At 39.1% G+C, this 22,595-nt stretch overlaps 1 protein-coding gene across 1 annotated transcript; it reads right to left on the bottom strand.

The window, feature by feature from the left end:
• Window positions 1-219: 219 nt before the first annotated feature.
• On the bottom strand, window positions 220-22,019 carry camsap3 (calmodulin regulated spectrin-associated protein family, member 3). Its single transcript, XM_037689092.1, has 18 exons — window positions 21,824-22,019; window positions 14,696-14,949; window positions 7,528-7,668; window positions 7,211-7,297; window positions 6,258-6,290; window positions 5,347-5,485; window positions 5,121-5,260; window positions 4,953-5,037; window positions 4,805-4,847; window positions 4,656-4,711; window positions 4,364-4,436; window positions 2,210-4,283; window positions 1,993-2,117; window positions 1,442-1,734; window positions 1,246-1,339; window positions 851-975; window positions 654-772; window positions 220-563 (listed from the first exon to the last, which is right to left on the bottom strand). Exons 1-18 carry the CDS (start codon window positions 21,954-21,956, stop codon window positions 264-266), a joined length of 4,314 nt encoding a protein of 1,437 aa, XP_037545020.1. The 5' UTR covers window positions 21,957-22,019; the 3' UTR covers window positions 220-263.
• Between the last annotated feature and the right edge of the window lie 576 nt (window positions 22,020-22,595).

Here is a 22,595-nt window from a genome sequence, read left to right as displayed (position 1 = left end):
AAGCTATGAAGATAACATTACTGTAAATACATTGGTTGATTGAAGTAGTGACTGACCCATTCTCTTAGCATGTACACTTGACTGAGGTGTTTTTCAGAGACCAGAGTTTTTCTAGATGATCAGTCACGCTGTCTGCTGCTAGTCTATTTAAACCATCTCAAGTGCCACACAGGCTAAATTACAGAATAATAATAATAAAAAAAAAGTCAAATTGGTGTTGATTTCCTGAATAGTAGCATCCTTAACCTATGTCCAGTAAGACTTTATTTGGGGGTGCTAAGCTTTTTGGGAGTTCCCGGGCGTTTCTGCCAAAAGTGTCCAGGGATGGTGAATGCATCAACGCTCATGGACATGGTTTTGGACGGGATGGCGGTGAACTGCTTGCGGTCAGAGCTGTACTTGTAAATGGACTCAACCATCTCAAGTGTGATCATTCTAGGTCCAATACCAGTGAGCCGTACCATCTCCTCAGTTTCAGGGTTCATGGTGTAAACTGCTCTGAACTGGCAACTGGAATCTCTGAAGAGGATGAGGAAGTGATTGGCTGTGCTGTTTTCCATGTCCTGCAGAATGAAACAACAGAAAAATGAGTGCTTTTTAGTCATGGTGCTGAGAACTTCTTAGATGAACTGTAAAGCAACAGCATAGTTTACCTCAACAACCTTGTTTTTCTGTAATTCATTGACCTTTCCAGCAAGGCAGCAGCGAGTGATGGCATTGTGGATGATGAACTTGTTGGACTTGAAGCTTGGTTCCTTGTATAGCTTTGGTCCTGGAAGACCAAACATGGAAAAGACATTGCTCAAATGTTTTAATTTAACAATATTTTGATATGCAACCTATCACAGACCTGTGTATTCTGGGATGGAGGATGGAGAGGAAATTGTAGAACCATTTTCCCAATCCCGTTCTCCGTTCTGAGCACTTCTTCGCCCTGGTGACATTAGCCGTGACCTGGACGGAGAGTGTGAACGGCTAGGGATAAAAAAAAAGGAAAAAGTTCAGCCACTAAGGTAAAATAGCTGAAGAATTCCACTGTGCTTTACTATACTTCCCCCTCAAGCTTCAATAAGGTACTGGCATCACAATGATGCAATTACTCAATTCAATGAAATGTCAAATTTAAAATAAAAATACATTTCCTTTGACATTTAATGTTTGTGGTGTTTAAGACTAAATTATATACCATCAATTGTCCAAAATCCTTTCTTAAATAAATCTAAGCATCATCAACACACAGGTTACCTTGGCGACTTCCTGACACTCAGACCTCCAGAGTCATTAGCCATAGAAGACAGGTTCATTGTTGAGTGAGAGTACACCTTGTTCAACCTAGGACCTGCACAGAAAACAACAGAAATGAAAGGAAATATTAAAAACAATGCAGGTGTAAACAAAGGGTGAGAAAATAACTTGAACGATACTGGTCAGAAATATTTACCAATGAAACCTTTGGCAGGGCTGTTGGACAAGACGGAGTCATCTCTAAACACAGTCTTGGGCCTTTGCTTCTTCACACCACGGACTGTGGTGGGCTTCTGCTTTAGCACTTTGTCCAAGTCTTCCATTATTTTCAGCTGATGTCTCCTCTCATACTCCTGCTTGGTGAAGTCCCCTCTGCGTTGAGGAGTCCCTTCTGCTGGTGGGGTGCGTGATGCTGGAGGGGTGATCGAGGTCTGGGGTGTGTCTTCACTCTTATTACCCCAGCCTTCAATGATCATCCACTGAGGCTTGCTAAACGTACAAGAAATTATGTTGAATTCCTGAATGTCAGAAAATTGTATTGCAAAACCATGTGCATTTGGATATATTAAAAATAATGAATTATTTAGCAGTACACCAATAAATCTTAATCATCACTGATATGAAGCAAAATTTTTTTAATGTTCATAGCAAACAAATTTGATCAAATTAACGTAGACATTTGGCTATGGCTATCTTATTAATTTGGTTATAAATACAGATATCCGAAAAAAAAAAATCAAATGTTACTTTGATTCTTTTTCTTTCTCCTGCTCAATTTTGCGTTTCTTCATCTCTTCTGCTCTTTTCTGCTGTTTCTCAAGTAAAACTGCTCTTCGCTGGGCCATCTCATCTTCTGTTCGATGCTTGACATCCTGTTGCAAACAAACAAAGAAGTCAGAACTGCGATCATTAAAACTTCCTTCTACAACCAAATATCCTGAAATGCTCAGATTTAGTTGCAGACCTTGAAAAAGAACCCAACTCCAGCTTTTGATTCTGGCTCCGTTTTGTCACTCATTGAATCAGAGAAAGCGTCAGGCACTTGATCATCCTCTTCGGTCTCTCCTCGCAAGGAAGATAATGAAATTTCTATCAAACTATTGTGTTTGCCATTCAACATTCCTGCAGGGACTTCACTATCAAAGGAGCACTCTGAAGGGGCACCAGAGCTGCAGCCTCCACTTGCAAGTCCTTCCTTTTTGAAAGGGCTATGTGAGGCCCCAGCATCAAGGTCCATGCTAAATATACTTTGTCCGTCAATAGATCCCACTTCTGAATGGTCATCATCTCCTGCAGGAAGAGGAGGTGGAGTAGGAGTCTGTATGGGTGTTAGTGAAGGTGTGGGAACAGGAGTAGGTCCAGAGGAGCGCATATCAGCCAGGTTATTAGAATCACCTATAGAGAAGGACAGTGAAGTCTGGACCTGAGTCTGAGAGGGATTTACCCGACGAAGATGGGGAATGCGATCCACATTTTGAGGCGGAGTGAGAACCCTGGAGAGGGTTGGGACCTTCGGATCCATTTGATGACTGTGTTTCGGACTTTTAGGGGGTACAGACTTCGCTCTTTTATTAACCCGAGGAGATTTTGGAGGAGCGGAAAGGTTTGAGACTTTGGGAGACGGTGATGAAGAGGAGGTCGAGTTTAAACCTCGAGTGGATTCTCTTGACAGGCGTGCAGGAGGAGCTGGAGTGGAGGTTTTAGGGCTGGCTGGAATAACCCAGGATTTGCTGCTGGACGTTTCAGGTTTCTTCTTGATAAGTTGATTCTGCTGCTGTGTCAGCCGCTGCATGTCACTTTGCAGAGAGGAAAGTGCTGCAGTTAACTTGGACACAGCATTATTATAATCACCTAATGGAGCAACCATTTTTTCACCAGGCGTCCCAGAACTTTTCTCCCCTGATATGTTTGCTTTGGTCTGATTGACCTCCGGTGTAAGTTCTCTTCTATTATTACTTCCACCTTCCACTGAGGGGCGCTGTTCCTTCTGCTCTTCTTCATTCATTTGAGCAAGCCTTTCCTCTAGATCCTCTTCTGCAGATGAGGCACCGACTTGACTACCTACTTTCTCCTCATCGTCTTCATTTTGCTCCGTTTTTAACTGCAGAAAGGCACTCTTCCCAAGTTTTTGTCGATGCTTTGTAAAAATGGCCTCAATGCGTTTTTTTTGGGCTTCTATAGCTTTGCGTTTTTCTTCAAGTCGAACCCCTAGCTCGGACATTTCATTATTGAGTTGTGGGCTCTTGCTTGGGCTTTCTTCAGACTTTTGTGCCCATGTGGTCATCTGAGGAGAAGAGGGGTTGCTGGCTTTAAGAGAGTCCATGCTTTGTCTCTTTTTACGTTCTGCAAAGTTAGTCATCTTCACTCCACTGTCATTCACCTCCTTACTATTACTACGAGCAGAGTATGGACCTGCAGCTGGTGTACTTGGAGTGGATTGGGCCTTTGGCATGTCTTCTAAGGCATCTGAATCCACACTACCATCTCTCAAGACCGAATCATCATCCCGTGAACATCCTGAGGCGCTTCTGCTGCGAGCTGGTTCCCTGGACTCTCCTTTAGGCTGGTACAACATTCTTGAATGTGTTGGGGCAGAGCAGCTGATGGGAGTCAAGCTGCTGTCATATCTAGAATTAGCAGGTTCATCAGGAGAGTGGAGGTAGAAGCCATCAGGAGCACCATCAGGGTGTAAACGGGGCTCCATCTTGTCCTCATTGTGAATAATTTGAAGAGCCTCTTCTATGGTAGGCAGCTCTCCTGTTTCACTTGTCCCAAGGCCATTTTCTTCTTCAAGCCTTGGAATAATGGGAGTCTGTGTGGCCCAAGATGCTCTTTGTGGACCGTTGGGTCCAGGGTGTTTACCAAGCAAATGGCTAAGGTCTTCAGCTGGAGTGTAGGGAACCTGGGTCATGCTTTGGCTTGCTGGATTGAGATGATCTGAGCTCACAGAGCGAGTTATGACGGGGTTGCCCATCACTATGTCCACATCACTATCCAGGCCAAAAGGAATGCTGAAGGATACTGCTGACAAAGGTCGGCTACAAAGAAAACAAAACAAGTTTAGGTACAATAAACTGTGTTTGCACAACACTTTATTTATTGAATGTGTAGGTTCTACCTGAGAGGCTTCTTGGTCCATGTCTTTCCAACTCCTTCTATATGAGACATTGAGGTAGACTGAGTCAAAGATCCTGAGTGCAATGGGACACACAAACATGTAAAGGCATGCAAACCACACACAAGGATGCACAAACAACTAAACACACCAGATGGTTTGGAAATTATGAAACATTTTCAACATCTAAAAGTAAAAAAAAAAAAAAAAAAAAAAAGTAAAACTGACAAAACAGAACTTAAAAACAAAGATTAAGAGCAAAAAAATTTGTTACTTGACAAAGTGGTCATATTACCGGATGCAGAGGAAGAAATTGGGAGGAATGGCTTCTTAAATATTGAAGGGGATGTACTGGAAAGTAGATAAATATCCTTTTAGGTAAAACAATTGTTCAGTGATATGCCAGACAACTTTACAGCTAAATCTAATTCACAAAGACTTTACCTGCTACCACTCAAGCTAGTTGGTGTTACTGGAGTGGATCCATCTTTAAAAGAAGAAGAATAAAAATCTATTTAATAAATTACAAATACCCAATGCCATCTTAAAGACGCACACCATTTGCAAGAGACCACAAATCAGTGGTGCTTACCTAAAGTGTCTATTGGCTGAAGAAATTCTGGTCTTTGTACTTCAAACCACCAAAGCAGCTCTGACAGGAAGCTCAGAAAATTGAGCTAAAAGATTTACACATTATAAATTAGATACATTTTCCATATTGTGCCATTAGATTATTTAAGAAGTGAAACTGAGGAAGTACCTGAAGCTCCTGTGGTGCATACAGCATGTCTTCAAGTGTTAAGTGACAGCAACCTTTCAGACAGCTGTCACAGAATTCACAGATGAATTGCAGGTTGCACAGGTTGTCTGCCACAGACATGGTGTCTTTCATACAAACATCTTACAGAGAGGAAGAAAAGTGTGAAACAGATGTAACTTATGTACTGATAAGCCATTCTTTTGACAATAAAAAGGTTTGTTAGTACCTTCAAGTCTTAGTAACCCTGGGCAATAATAATGTATGACTGCAGCAACAGCACAGCCACTGGACAGATCCTTCACGTCATTCACTACAGGAAAGATGGGCTTCACTTTGGACTGAAATTGATCCTTTCTGTAGCGGAGCTTCAAAATGAACATTAAAGAAAATTAGTATTGTGACAACAATAAAAACTTACTTCAATTTGATCTACAAGTTAACATTAACTGACAAAGTCAAGCTTTTACAAACTGGACAAGTAATCTTCAAATGTTCACACAGTGATACATGATGTTAAGAATTACATTATGCATGACAAAAAGGACAAAGAAAAGATCATGCTAAGGACGTTTTAAAAAGACTGAATATAGATGAGCTAAAGGCAGATGCAAAGGGAATGACTGAATAGGAGCAAAAGTGAGTTTAATTAGGAAAAAGTGGGTCAACTGAGAATTTCGAGAAAATGAGAGAGAGAGAGAAATATAAAAAAAAGGAGGTCTTGGATTGAAAGAAAACATTTCAGGTAAAAATGCACCATACAAACAGCCTGCTTCCAACAGGGAGCAGTTCAGCAGTTGCATGTCTTTGTTAATCCCAATCAAAACACAGCTGCTTTGCCACACACACTAGAGAAACCAGTTGTGTATGGCATTTTGAAGTCCTACCTATTTAACTGAGTCATGCACCACTCGAGTTTTCACATCAATGCCTTTGACCTGCAGCACTGTTAACTTTAACACTGTTAACTCAAATGTCATTTGATGCAGAGAAGGATTCAACAAACAATGCAGTCTCAACCCAGGACATGGGAAATTAAAATAAAAACAGACCTGATCATATGTTGGCTGAGAAATTTGATGAAGATAGTGGTGGGATGGAGGGAGAGGGAGAGGAGGCAGAGGGAAGGAGGGAACTTACAGGAACAAGTTTCCAGTACCAGCGAGTAGGACACTGTCAGAGTAGAAGAGGAAATACCAGAAAATAGAAAAAAAGGGAAATGGAGGAGCACAGGGACATATATTAAGCCAACAGTGGAAGAACAAGACAAACTGGAGAGGGTTGTGATGACAGAACACTCTTGGAAAAAGAAGGAAAAAACAATTGATTCAGCCATCGTTTGTACGTTCTACCAAATATTTTAAAGTGTCTTCTGTTAATTCTAAGGCCTATAGAATGCAGTCAACCAAAAATATGAGCTTTATGTGCCTCATATTGAAGATTTACTGTATATTTCTTCTATATTGTTTTTATTTCACAATTAGTGGAAACCTGCAGGAACACAACAAATGTTCAAATAGCTCCATTCTGGACTGAGCTTTATACAGCAATAAAGGCATATTTCATACCTATTAAAAGCATGGATATGACAAATGCCAGGAAAATTGATAAAAAAATAAGTACATTTCTAAATATTATATCTAATTAGTTGAATATATATATTTTTTTATAGGGCTTTAAGTATTTAATCTTAAGAACAAAGCTTTTTTTTTTTCAAATATGCAAAAAAAAAAAAAAGTTTGGGTTATCATAATCCCTCACAAGAATGAATAGTTTTTTAACAGAATCAAGGGAGTCACCCTCCCTTGATTCTGTTAGTCATCACTAAAGCTCACCTTGACTCCACCTGAAGTCAGGAATTCACCTCCCTCCTAATCCCCATGCAGCTGCTACTAGAACATTACACTTGCTGTACCTGAGGCCACCTGTTTTGCAACAGCAAAAGTAGCCACAAAAAACAAAATATCTGATCACACCTACTATTGTTTGTGCCAGCAGATTTGCCTTACCATTACAGATTTGCCATCTGTGCCTCATTTCATTAAAATAAAGCCCTGATGCGTAATACTGTCTTAAGGGTATGCAATACTCACAGAGGGCTCAACAGGTTGGAGCTCTGTAGCTTCCTGAGATGAGTCATTTTGGGTTCCTTCAGTACGTTCTCGGAGCTTCTGGTTTAACTGAGGGTGTAAGATGAGAACACAGAGGGGTTACAGTATATTGTGTGTAAAAATGTACAATATTACATTTAAGGATTAAAAAATTAAAGTAACTTCATTTGCGACACTAAATAGATGCTAGGTCATCATCAGCACAGGGCTGATGACACGTGACACTAAACAATGAATCATACCCGACAAATGATAACATATGCTTAAAACAAGTTTCTTTGCTTTGAACTGGTTCTTACCACATTAACCCAGTGAAATACAGCATCCTCCCATCTGGCAGCTCCACCCAGTAGCTCAGCAGAATTGCACATCTTCACTGCAGTCACCGTCTCCATGGCTCCTATTGTCATCAAGGCATCTATCAGTGCCAGATGAGCACTCTGCACCAAGCATAAGGCAGAAAAAAATAAGCAGGAACTTAAGGTCAGAGCCCAGACTACAATCAATCAAATTTAATTTACAGTTTGACAATTTATTTCTATAGTAACAGAGCTCAGTTAACTGCAGATAAGATTGTGGTCTGGTGCTGCTGTGCCAGTCTTCACCAAGTGGTATCCTCTAGAGGTCACTAAAAGCCAGCTCTGTCTGGACTTCCCAGCCAGTAAAACAATCATCAGTAGATGTGGGTGAACTTTGGACCTGTGTTGTACACTCATCATAATCATTAAATAGCAGGCAGATCTGTTAAATGATAACGCAAATATCCTGGAAGTATCCCTCCTTAGTTATTTTCCCTTTGTTTACAGTTTCTTTAGCCAATTATTTTACTTTTAAAGCATGCATCCTTAAGAAATATTTCAAGGTGCAAGATAAAACACAAGATATATTAGAAACCTGTAACTACATCAACCAAAACACACAACACAAGAAAAGAGAAAAAAAAATCTACAAGAAATTGCAAATAAAATACAAACATACCTGTCCCTGTATTCTTTTCTTGGATAACAAACAACATAAATAGAACTATGGTTATATTTTTTACAACATGAATAGAAAAAAAAAAAAAGACATCACATTGACACCATAACCATTAGAAGCCCAGGTGACAAATCACAAGACATTTTCAAATAGCCAGAGCCTATTAATATGAACCACCTATAGTAACAGCTCAGTTAAAGTGAATACTTTAATTCTTTAAACCCGTTAGCTCATTAGAAGTTATGCTCCGTTTGTTCCACGAGGCTACAACCAGCGGTGCTTCATTGGCCTAATCTTTGATTAACATACTGTTAAAATATTACACCCATCTTAATGATCACATCATCGACTGAAAATGTGCATATTCATAGACTAAAATTTTTGCAATTTTTATAACCCTTTTCATTATTACTGACTTGTGCTGTGTTTTTTAAACTTCAATCATTGGTTAGTTTTTTCTGATTTTAGAAACCACGTATTGGACCTAAACCTATAACACCAGTTAACACTGAAGGAGGAAAGGCAACCAAATGGTCTTGAAAATTAAAGTTATTTACAAGAAACATTTTTTTCTAAAAGAAATAAAACAAACCTCAGATTTCTTTGTCGAAGTATCTTCCATTGATATGTAATGCCTCTCTGTGTCGTATCTTTACGTCTTTTGGTTTTTGTATTTTTAGTAGCCAATGAAAATCAGCAGCAGGGTCATTTTTCTGACTATTGGCTAACAGCAGCAAATGCCTTGCAATAACAATTCACTCTGGCCAAGATGGAGTCAGACAGGTCACAAACACATTCCTGCCAAGAGGCCACTCATTTAATCTCCACTATACAATTTTGAACTTTAATCTGTGCAAAACAAAACCTGGTCCTTCTAACTACTTGCAAATTCCACCTTAGATGCCAGACAGACTTATTCCAACCTCTTTGTAGCCCCAGATAAGATCTGGTGGTATTTCAGCTGCATGCAAGTGCCCTGCATGCATGTCTGCCTACTCAACCCTGTTGTAAAATGCTGACTTGGGCAGACCCGGGGCAAGCTATGCCAGCAAAGCCTTGTCAAATACTACTAGGGCAAACTCTGTAGATGTACTAAAGTCATTCACCGGTAGTAATGTGACCTTAACTGTCTCGTTCTTCAACTATTGTTAAAGTAAAGACTGCTACTTGCTTGTCTGCGAGTTATGACTTTTCTTATGAAATGCATGTTCAAAAGATGGAACAAATAACAAGGAGCTTGAAATTTTTATATAATCTTCTATATTCTAATACTATTAAACAAAAAGATTTAATGTAAATAGATTGCCCATCATTCAATTTTTGGGATGACAATAGTTGTCATGTGTTATGTTGTATTCTACTTAAAACTCCATCCATCCATCCATCCATCCATCCATCATCTTTGCCTTTTTTCCTTTTCAGGTTGCAGGGGGTCACTGATGCCATATCCAGCTATCACTGTGTGAGAGGCGGGGTACACCTTGGACAGGTCTCCAGTCCATCACAGGGACACAGAGGCAAACTAGACAAACAACCATTCGTACACTCACTCACACATCTATAGACAATTTAGAGTTACCAATCAGCCTAACATGCATGTTTTTGGTCTCTGGGAGGAAACTGGCGTACCCGGAGAAAATCCACACATGCACGGAGAGAACATGCAAACTCCACCCAGAAAAATCCACAGCTGGGATTAAATCCGGCAACCTTCTTGCTGAGAGGTGGCAGCTCTACCAACTGTGCCACCGTATCCTACTTAAAATTAAAAAAAATAAAAATATTTTTAAAAAAAATACAGAAATAATGCTATGAGTATTACATCAATATTAGTTTCAACAACTTTGTTTAAAACCATCTCTGTAAAAGCATAGATGTGCTTTTAGCTACATTTTAAATGGTAGCAACACATGTGTGCATTTAGTTAAATGTTGCAATTTCATTAGCAATGTGCCAAGTAATGGGATGACAGAAGAACTGTATGGCAGACCTAAAGAAAAGAGTGAATAACTGCTGTGCTGTCATACTGTAGTAGAATAATTATTCATGGAAGAGAGTACAGGGTGATTCAAACAAACAAACAAAAAAAAAGAAGCAAAATAAGGGAATGGGAAGTCACCAGTAGCTTTCCCCACTGCAGACCCAAGGGAGCTTGCTAAGCTAAATCACAAGGCTCTCTAATGAGTACAGAGAGGAGCCACTCGAACACACAGCTCTGAGCCCGCCAGATCACCATAACAACCAACCAGATGACCCACAATGCACCTCAGAACAAGCCTGACTGCAACACCGATCTGTGCTCCTGGTTTAATCCTGGTTTTCAGCTCAGAGACATCCAGCACTGGTATCCGAGTAAAAATTAACATTTCATCAACTGACCCCTTGAACTAAAATATGAATGGCCCTTTGTTGGAAAGCTGCTTACATTATTACCTCAACATTTTAATTTCAAAAGAGAGCAAAGCATCTTGTTGATCATTACACAAGATTATGATGAGGGTAAAATCTGATTATGTTTGAAATATGATTTAACCCCATCCCCCCTACCCAGCCTTGTTCCTGCTGGTGGGTAGACAAACATGGGGATCAAGCAGGACGGGGGCCCAGCAAGGGATTTTTAAAAGTAGGTTAATACTCATATGGACATCAACTGGATGTATGAAAAGAAAAGAAAAAAAATCAGCACATATAGATTTATACTGCATTTGTTTACACCACAGTTCAGTTGTCATGAATAAATATGTTTCAATTAGCAAAGGCCTAAAGCTAAACTAATGGTGTAAGAGGATGCTGGTGTTTTTAATTGTCTGCTACTTCAGATAAGTTCTTGAAAGGCGTTTGCTTGGCCAGAAACCTGCCAACACAGCAATATTATTTAAGACTGTCACACTATCCAAAAACAAACAAAACAAAACAACAACAACGACGACAGCAGACCTGGAGGAAGGCTAGCTATATTGTAAGCTACTTTTGCCACAGCAAAAATCCATATTTAGGCCCATCATTGGTGAAATCACTAGTGTCTTTTTCTACAGCCTGTTCAAGGTGCGACTCTTGCATGCTTTGTTTCAACCACCAACACTTGGCTGTTTCAACAAAAGCCCCAAGAATAAATTTGGCATGGCAAGCTAAGCTGACTAGACAGAAATGCTCTTAAATGACAAGTCTATGCTGGCACTAGTTTGAAGCACACACCAGCAGTTTAACAGCTTGATTTGATTTAAAAAGGGTAAGCACAGTAAATACAAAAAGTGCTGTAATCACACATTTAATTTGAGACATGTTAGGGTGCATGACGAGTCACTCTTCTTTGGCAGGTCAACCAATCATGAAAGATGACATTCAGTCTGGATACAAGATTATGTCTAATCTTTAAAGATCTCTACCCTCAATCTGAGGAGTGATGGGGGATGGGCCTCTGCCTGAATCAGGAGGACACAAAATCAATGACCTCGAAAACAATAAATAAAACACTAATGTGTCACAAAAGGTGTAGATGCATCAAGCTAAGCCAATGTGACAATAACCAGCATTTGTAAGGGTTTTAGTGATCTGATGGAGTCTGGATTTAAGCATCAACCCAATTTTGCAGTTTTAGTAAATGGCTGTAATGGTACAAGTTTTGTCTAGTACAAACTACACACTCAAATATGGCAGAGCAAATCATTTAGCAGCACTGTTCACATGGTGGTAAAAAGCATGGGCACCATGCACCGTGCTATCCTCTAAGCTTTAAAAATGTCATTTTTTAATAAACAGTTCTGTAGCAGACTACTGCTGCTACAAAGCTCTTTTACTGGCCAGGGCCCACACTGATGCTCTATCTGCAGCATGACCCACTTTCATTGCTTGCCACACAAGCCGCGATGCCAGTCACTGGCAAACAAACTCCAAGAGCTGTTAGTGACTGGAAGGATCATACACAGAAGTAACAAACAGTAAATGCAGCATTGGCTGCAACAGCCGAATAAGAGTTTAAGGATTAGAATTTAAAGCTGAGATGAGTAATGGTTAGAACTATAAAACACAATCTAAAAATAAAAAACAGATTGGGGGGAAATAAATTAATGGACAAAAGAAATTAAAGACATCGGGCATGACTGACATCCAAGTCATTCAGCTTTTAATGGTGGTGCAGAAGCAATAAGGATGGCAATTTTTAACATCAAAACTACACATGTATTTAATCCCCTTCGTGGTCTTTATTAAAAACATGTTAGCATGAACTGATTTGTAGTGCAAAGCTATGATCATGCTTCCATAAATGTTAAAAAGATTGACATATGATAGAGAGAAAGAATGTGTGTGTGTGTGGGGGGGGGGGGGATGCAAGAGAAAGAAAATGTGAAACAAAATAGGGATGAATCTGTGAGTGTGATTAGGTGAATAAGAAGCAAAGTGCTTGGTGTGACGTTATCGGGGTTTGAAAGCTTCATGAAAAAAACGTATTCAACAGGACAAAAAGAGGATGAATGTGACAAACTAGGCAAAGTGTGTTATATTATATTCACACTAAAATTATTAAAAGCAAGTAAAAATATAAATAAAATACTGAAAATTACAGGATGAGGAAAAATAAAAACAAATCCCCTTTAAGAGAAACTGGCTTCATTACCACTCTTCCTGAATTGTTGTATTTAAACGAAAGCAACAAGGATCCACATTTTCTAGCTCAAGTTGGCACATCATTACAACACTGTTTCCGCAGTACAGTACCGACTGCAGAGCTTTTGCAAAAAGCTGCAGAGGAGAAAGGATTGTTCACCCAACTCCCTTCTGAACAAACCCCAGAAGCGTCAATATGCTGCGTTTCAAAAACAAGCTACAGTAAGTTGGAGTAAATTGCATCATAACAGGAAAAATATCATATACGATCAGATGGAAAAGCTCTCTTTTCAATCATACATACAGTAATTCTATATTTGGAGACAACTTTATTGGAACTATATTGTGGTGCAAGAAACACAGAAGCATACAGAACCTCTTGTGCAGGACTAAGAAGACAAACCTGTTTCTCTAGAATGAACTCACTGAGCCAGCTAGGTGTATTCACTCAACACAGCCTCTTAAGTTTCACTAGAACTGTTTAGCCATTGTTTTGATCCGGATCATCTATTGTAGATAGACTCGGTCTCCCTCTCACACCCTGAAAGTAAAGTAGTCATGTGATAGTCTTGCCTTTGCAGCTGGAACCACTCACCCTGAGATCAGTTGGGAAAATGTTGGGGGTTGGGGGGAAGGACTGAATGAGTAGGGGTCTTTTTGATGTCCTTTAATCCCTGGAATCAAAGCAAACAGGGCCCTGTATATACAGCCTTCTGGATATCAGAAAATCTGGTCACAGTGGATAAACAAAGTAAAAAAATCTAGATAAACCAAGCTTTGCTTCAAATGATTACCATCCAGGAAATAACCATCTATTCGCTGCTATTTATAAAATTTTATTTAAAAAAAAACTGGTCTAAATATATCTTGGATATACAATGAACAACAAGTGGGCTTGCACAGAGGATGTGGTGGAAAATGTCTACATACATTATGTTGAATATATGATTATGACATGGATTAAAGCAGAGAAAAATCTTTTGACAGAAATTTCTTCTACACCTAGGAGGTGTAGAAACCCACCCGCCTCATGAAGCACCATCAAGACCATATAGGCCTGGAGCCTTCTGGGTGGAGTTTGCATGTTCTCTCCGTGCATGTGTGGGTTTTCCCCAGGTACTCCGATTTCTTCCCACAGAACAAAAACATGCATGTTAGGCTGACTGGTAACTCTAAATTGACCCTAGGTGTGAGTGAGAGAGTGAATAGTTGTTTGTGTCATTTGTCTCCGTGTCCCTGTGATGGACTTGTGACCTGTCCAGGGTGTACCCCGCGTCTCACACAGTGATGGCTGGACGTGAGCACCAGTGACCCCCTCGACCCGAAAAGGAAGAAGTGGGTAAAGATGGACGCACGCACGCACATCTTCATGAAAGGTCAGGAGGTTCTGTTAGGGTAGTGGGGTGTCCTCCATGACTTGCTGCAGGTGAGCTTTCAGCTGCAGGTGAGCTTTCAGCTGCAGGTGAGCTTTCAGCTGCAGTTTCTCTCCGCTTCTCACACCTGGGCTCACTGTGAACCAGACAGCAGGACCCACCCTGCTCTGATTAGGTCAAACTGTGTGTCTGGTTCTCTTTACTGGTTTGAAAATAGCATCAGTTTAATTCCTGTATCATCATAAGTTTGGATGGCTTTACCAGGACCAAAACAAAACTTTTTTTTTTTTTTTTTTTTTAAACAGATGACGGCAATCCGCCCTGGCCATGTTCAAAATGATGGAAATTCATTGCAGCGATGGAGATTTTTAATCACTGTTGAGGTCATGGTTTGCTGTTTCTATTGCTTTTATTTTGGGGGGTGGGGGTGGGGGAGTGGTGCAAGTTGCATGAAAAATGCTCAACAAATACAGTTGGATTGGACTGGAGACTGATTTATATTAGACATTACCATTTTGATGGGCTTTCGTTGAAGGTCTGCATCCGTCACTGTTGCCTCCTGGTCTTTGGCGACTACGCCTCTCTGACGGAGGAGTTGAAGCAGGGCGGCATTGTCTTTGGGCTGGGCCTCGGCTCCACATAATATGCTGTAGGTGCGACAGTACAGCTCTGAGGACTGCAGAAGGCGTGTGACTGGAGGTTTAAGGTGCTCCTGTTCATACTGGTCACAGTAGAAAGGGTTACGCAGCTCTGTAGGGACATTTTCTATCAAGAAGAAAAAAAAAAAACATACCAGGTTAGAATAATAAGTTTTTTTAAATGTTTTTCTCAAAGTCATTGTGAAGAAAGACTAAATGATAAACGTTAAAATGACTGCCAAATACTGTGAAAACATATTCAGTTAGATTTCCTTAAACCTTTACAAAGACTCCCAAAAATAAAGAAATAAGACAAAAGAACCAAAACTAACAGTTTTCAAATAGGTTTCCTCAGTTTGCAAAGTTAAGAATTGGCAAAAAAAAAAAAAAAAAAAAAGGACTCTGGAGGTAGAGCTTCTCGTTATGTTGTCGCAAATAGGCTAATCTAAAACCCAGGTTGACGGGTAAACACCTTCCAGGAAGATTCAAGACACTTTGGAGAAGTAGTGCACCATTTTTCTTAGCAACTTGCTCACACATAAAAAGAAATGTCAGAAGAATCATGCATCCCAAGCAGAAAAAAAAAAAGAATCAGGCATTTGTAAATAAAGTTAGCAAGCCTATTATAAAATGAACAAAAAAAAATGTAGCAAAGAGATGATTTTATGGATTTTTTCCCCCACTATAAAGACCACAAGCATACTAAAATATAAGGAACCAAAGCATTTTTACTGAGAAAGCAACTAAAAATACACAATAAATAAATAAAACTTTGCTGGCAAACATCACCTGCAAACATCATTTGTAAAATGACTTAACAGAATATATATTCTGCAGATGCCTCAAAATCCAGTGGGAGGTCTGAGCAGAAAGTTTAAAAGTTTAGCCATGATAAATCAGGTGCTCTTGGTCATAAGTTATGATAGAAAATGGCTACTCAAGTAAAACTGGTATATATTTCTCTGTGTTTTAAAAAGCTTCTTACAAAAAAAACAAACAAACAAAAACAACAACTAATTTTATAATAATAATAAACAACGTACAATAAATAATTGCTGTAGAATTCTTCCCAATTTGGATGAACATTTTATGTCCTATTTGTCCAACAAGACATGTTGAAATAAATAAAATAAAAGAATGAACACCTGTTACGAATCACCTTGATGGTTTACTCAAAGACACAGCATGAGTTAGTTTTCCTGCATGCAGTCACAGTTTAACCGTGAGTAGAGCAGCATTGAGGGCACTGGGCCACAGTAAGCCCTGAAGTTGGCATCTGTCCATTACATGATGCTCTACAATTGTCTTCTTTCCCTTTTTAAAAGACATGTTATGCCCTTTTTCACAAGCTGAAACAGCTTTTTGGAGGTCATGAAATATTTCCCAAAACATTAGGTCAAAATACTATTAAAACAAACAACAAAAAATAGCTCTTTATTTAAAGATTAATTTACTTTTTTTTTCAGAAATGCCAGCAATAAAACATTGAATCTGAGACTTCACCCTTATTTTGTTCAATATTTGTATTTTTTGAGATGTTAGTATTCAATATAACCTCTGAAGCACATAATTACAGCCTGAAGAAGCCTACAGCAGACACCCTAGGAGCCTATACGAACACACCTTATATACTTTTGTACTCTAAAATACTAACCCTTCAATCATTTGCAGTCGCAATAAGAACAGTTTGTTTTTTATTTTACAAGTTACAGTCTTGTTACAAGTCTTTAACAGATAAAGACCATGAAAACAGTGAACACAAACACCAAAGAAACTTAGCGTCCAGTTTGACAATAAAATGGCAGTCGCACTCAAATGAACCTGTAGCATTTTAACTCTATAAACCATTAAAGAAAACTTTCTGTTTGGATACTTCTAAATAGAAAACAATTACTTTTAGTTAATGTGTGCAAATGTTTAATTATATTGCTTTGTTAATAATAGGGACACTGTAAATGTCAAAACTGAATTTGTAATTTCCAACTCCCCATTAGCAAAAGATTAATAAAAACAGAATAGAAAAGATCATTGTGGCAGGTAGAAAAACCAATAACTCGTTTCAAGTTAAATAAATTGAGCACCTGCTCACGAAAACCTTTGATAACAGCAAATGTAAAAGCATTTTAATTATCTTTTTCTAATGGAATACTAGAGCAGCAGCACGATTTGTGACAAACCTGCCAATCTGAGCCATTAAAATGCAAACATGATCCTTCATTTCTGTTTCAACTTAAGAAAAGGGACATCACCTTTCTAGTGGTTGGATAAAAATAGCAAACAATCTTTCTGTAAATATGACCAACCCAGCAAACATTATTAAACAAACACACTTGACACACCCACTATGAAACTGGTTTATCCATCCTCCCTCCAAAAAACCTTTAGCAAGTCAGACTCTACTCTTAATATTCTATTGTTTAAAGGGCATTAAGAAATAAAACTGAAAGTGTGTCTTAAACAGAAAAAAATAAAACTTTATTTTTTGTCTAAAGCTGTAGATTATAAGAGGTGTTAAAAATAGTTAATATGCAGTCATGTAATGGATCATCGTGGGGTCAGCCACTAAAACAAACAGTCAATGCCCTGTTCTTCATCTGTATATTCACAAGTATAGTTTGTCTCACCATGTTTGATCATTTTTCGTTTTAAAACCACAACACTGCTCACATTAGAGCAATAATTACTTATTAGGTATGTGTAGTCAATGTACATGCAAAAGAAACAAGTCCCACAATGACGTGCTAGAAAAAAAAAATACAGTATATCTCCCCAAGAAGGCAAAGCAGGATGCAAATCTCAGAACTCAGTGAGATAAAAGTGATAGATATGAACATTATTTTCCTATGAAACAGTCTTGACATAAACGTTTACTTTGTCAAACGCATATTTTTTTGTTTTAACTTCATAGAAAGTTGAGGTTAAAGCAATACAAAAGTATCCGAAAAAGCTAAATATTACACCATGCATATCAGAAATAATAACAAAAAGAGCATGTGATTACTAATTAAAGCTGTGTTAAAGACCAAACATGAAAAAATGTGCTTCCACCATAATGTTGATATAAATAGACATTTAGTCATTAATTTAAAATTAAAAATGCTCGTTTGTTTGCTTGAACTGGAGCAACTACCTCTGTCACCCTGTGCTTATCTATTGGTTTGAGTGAGAAGGCAAAAGTCAAATTTGTGCAAAGTTTATCGACTGAGCACGACATAATCGTAGTGGGCGAGTTCTTTAAGCAAACAGATGCCTTGATGAAACTACCGAGACACAACATGGTACTGAAGTCTCCGTTTCAGCTGACGACCTCTTCTCAAACTACATGAAAACACCAACTGAGCTGAAATGCAAAATATTAATGTAGAACATGAATAAATTTAGATGAACTGACATAGTTTAGCATCACAGCTGTAGTCAGCTAAGCTGTGTTGGCTGCCATCTAAACAGAAAAACACAATTAGAGAACGGGAGCCATGTCTCCGCTTTCATCAACTGAGCTGTGATCATCACGATGAGCAGAACTCATAAAGCAGAACAGATTTATACGAAGAAAGTTGAGTGGAACTCCGTATTTAAACCAAGCTGAGACCCTGAACGGTAAAAAGTCCCCACAACCCATCCATCCATCCATCCATTTTCTTTACCCGTTTGTTCCATTTTGGGTCACGGGGGTCGCTGGTGCCCATGTCCAGCAATCACTGTGCGAGGGGCGGGGTACACCCTGGACGGGTCGCAAGTCCATCGCAGGGCCATCCCCACAACCCACTTACCGATATTCCTCCTTTTAGCGAAACAATCAGCACTGAATTTCAAAAAAGGTTTGATCACTAGCTGGTAGTGGCTCCATCAACAATCAAAACTGACCACTGAAAACTTTCAGGAACTCCGGCACACTTTTTTTTTTAAGCACAGATTCGCACATGTGTGCAAGATGAGCACTGAAGCAGGTTGCCCAGCTAAACAAGATCTCTTTCTATAGGCCATGTTAATGCAAAACTGAATACTTAAACAAAATTAATGAAATACCATGTCAGGTAAATGTTTACAAATTAAAATACTGTCTGTGACAGGTATGACCATTTTTGTATGGTGTTTAAAACAACCTGACCTGATGTTTGAAAATATCAAACACACATGATGATTCTTTTTGCTTTTCTCTCTTTAGGGGTCTCCACAGAGAGTCATCCTCCTCCATCTCACTCTGTCCTCACTCCACCTCCATGTCCTCTCTAACTGCATCCATATATCTCCTGAATATATACTACCGGTATATGAATGTGAACTATATGAATATATACTATTTCAAACACACGATAACCCCCCCTCTTATGTTTAGAACAAAGCAGGTATTGTTTTGTTGCCTCAAAACCTTTATTTCACCTCTATTGTGGGAGATCAAATGTTAACATCCCTCTCTATTTCCACATCAGCACTGGAACTGAATGAAATGCCCAAACCAAATTAACAAATAGCTCAGGGAATTTGGAAAAGATTGCCATTGATTATCTTATTGAGCTTTACCTGATTTAAAGATTTTTTTTTTTTTTTTGGATACAGTGTACACTGATTAACATGACTGTCAATGAGCCCGTCTTACACTAATCACTGAACCAATATCTATTAGAAATAAAAGGCCCTCTCCAAGCACACATTATTAAGTGTCTCGTCTCCACATGCATTCACGGATCCACTTACCATAAACATGCTAACCCTGACAGATTTTTGTATCCTGTAACATTAACACAGGAACCGCTTCACTGCACCACAGTGGCTTAATTGCATTTAAGAGCCAGTCCACACAGAACATCTTCTTATAGCCTGAAAGTGATCACATTATGGCTGGTTTAGAGGCAAACAGGACAACACCAGAGGAACCAGGAGAGAGGTGTTTTGAAATAAACACTGAACTAAATGTGTGTATAAACATAATATATATTAAAATACACCAAACGACTCAGTAGCCTATCCAAGGCTTTGTCTTGACGTGTTTCACACACTGGAAAAATACATTTTAATGTTTTGTGAGAACACTAATCTAATAGTAAGCAAACATCCTCTTCAGCTATGTCTCCTATTGATGCACCATAGTTACAATGACTGGAAAAAGACAGACTAATAGCACAAACAGAACTGAAGCCAGATCTTAGACATTTTTTTGTAAGAATATGTAAAAAAGTGAGTGCGTGTCTAGGTCAAGTAAAACTTGGTTTCAGTAAATAATACAAAAAAAAAAAAAAAAAGAACATGCACATGACTTATACAAAATGTGTGAACTCCAAAAGAAAACACACGTGCTTTTGTAAATTTATAGAAGCAGGCCTTTCTCTGGCCTAAACAGGTAAATCTTGAGTTTCATTCCAGTAAAATGACACACTTGAGTCACCCTCGGGTGATCGGTCATTTGTCACAGCAACTTTAGAAATATCGATTGCTACTTTAACACATTTTCTTTTACTATTAAATCCTATGTGTTAAAGAGAACTGACTGCTGTTCATTGTCCGAAGACAACAAGCACAGACTGCAACGTGTTGGTTTAGTCTTTTCATAATATTAATAGATTTACTCCATCTATTCATCTTTTTTTACCCGCTTTTCAGCACAGGGTTGTGTAGGAGCTGGCGCCCATCTATAGAGGTCATTATGTGAGAGGCGGGGTACAACCCTCGACAGTTCACACGTTTCACATTAAAATGCAAACAAATGTTTCAACTGAAACCATAAAACAGATTTCAAGTTTTCTTAAAGCCTTTTAACATGACTGTAAGCCCATCTCATCAAAGCTGTGGGCACCGACACTATGTGGCCCATGCTGATAAACAAAGACATAAAAATGTCCTAGTTTGGTTAACTGACCTTGAAAAGCTGAGGCGACATAATCTGGCACCTGCCAAACTATCATGTCTACCAGAGCTGAATTTCTGGGAAAGGACTTGATGATGTCACCTTGAATTTGCATGACTGTATCAGCAAGGTCGTAAAGTTGATTAAGATAGAAACTACGCATTATCCTAGTGTTTGTTGTCATATTCTCAATCCCTGGCGTCAAATGACTTTGACCACAAGGTGTGGCTAAGATTCTAGATGCACATGCAGTTTGAAGACAGTCAAGTCTTTAAACCAGGACCTGCTTGGGGTTGTGTAAAACAAAAGCCACAATGTTACACCAATTAATTCAACTCAGTCTTTCTACGCCAAAATGAGTCAAGCTTTGTAAAAGCAAAATCACTTTCAAGACAATGACATACCATTAGAGTGAAATGTTCAAACAAAATAAGGAATGAAAAGAACAATGTTATTAAATCTTCCTCACATATGGCTGTGTAAGAATGTCCTGGTAAAAAAAATAAATCTTTACCAGTTAGTATTCAAAAACAAGGAAGCGTGTTAGCACCTCGGGGTCAAAGGTGACAGAGCTCAAAGCACAAACACCAATTAAGACTGGGCCTTTTTTTTTGTTTGTTTGCATCACAGAAACTGGGCGTTTTATTCTTCTTGAATTCTGCTGATTAAAGATACAAGAAGAAAACGCCTGATAAAATAAAATAAAAAAAGATGTATAAATGTACTCTCTCAGAGTGCATGCATTTGATCACAGCTACATCCAGTGTAAAAATGTATGCAAAGGAAACCAGTGTTGAGTTTTCCTGGTGGGGGTGGTCATTGTCACAGAGTATAAACACTAAGTCCTAAAACGTAGCCAGCAGCCTGTCATTTTAGACCTGTTAGCTTGATAAGGGAGGCCTACAGGAGGAGGATCACTTCTTTGACCAACAGACCCAGAACAAATGACATGTGTCACGGTTAAAATAATGCAGAACAGAGCGGGGCTCTTTTCACATGAGGCTCTTTGTGCTCAAATTGCTGAACTACACAAACACTACAGTTCTACACATACACGCTTTTTGCTAACAATATTAACACTTTATCGAACGGCAAAAGGCTAAATGACTAACACAGGTTGTAAACAGTCTTTAACTCACAGGGCTTGAATAAAACCTACCTGAACTGCCGTAAGACTTTGCCAACAGCCATCCGACACTTGCGCATATTTTTGATTTAGTGCAGTCATACAAATCCAATGGCTTTATGTCTGAGACCACAAAAGTCTTCTTCATGGTAGGGGAATCCACCATAGCGAATCTGTAAAAATATGATACGCTATGATGGCTAAAAACGGGGGAAGCAAGACTATTAAAACATTCAAGCAATCATTCTCTTTTTGTACAGTAGTCCACACGACCGCAGGGTTGGGAATACGGATGTGGTTTCAGGTTTTCCTCGGGAAATATCCGCCCCGGTCTCGTTTCCAAGCCACTTGACGTTTGTTCTTCTGCTAGCTTAATGAGATTTTTAAAAATCCACTCAATTATAATTTCCAGCGAAATGAAGCCGCAGTCCGCCAGGTCAATGTAGAAAACTGGAGTATTCCCACTTGCTAGTCTCTCTGTTCGTCCGCATTGCTGTGTTGTCAGTTCACTGTACACAGCTCCGCTTTGGTCTAATCGATGAGTGACGGCCAAACCCTCCACACAGGCGTCGCTCTTTCATTCCATCGTCCAATCAAAATCGAGCCTGAGCAGTGGGGGCGGGACCGTCCTGTGAACGCAGACAGCAGGTAGAGGTGTGGTGTGAGTTTCTCTACAGGTGCATCTCGTATATGGATGAACGCAAGGGTGTCATCTTTTAACTGGCTACGTCAAAACAGCTGAGCGAGTAGAAATACTGTTTCCCCATCAATTACTGTAAAATCCATTATTTTATTGACTATAATG

The sequence above is a fragment of the Nematolebias whitei genome, chromosome 15, assembly GCF_014905685.2.
Source record: "Nematolebias whitei isolate Nwh7 chromosome 15, NemWhi1, whole genome shotgun sequence".
Lineage (NCBI taxonomy): Eukaryota > Metazoa > Chordata > Actinopteri > Cyprinodontiformes > Rivulidae > Nematolebias > Nematolebias whitei.
The sequence above is the reverse complement of the archived record's forward strand: the minus strand, read 5'-3'. Positions and strand labels throughout refer to the sequence as shown.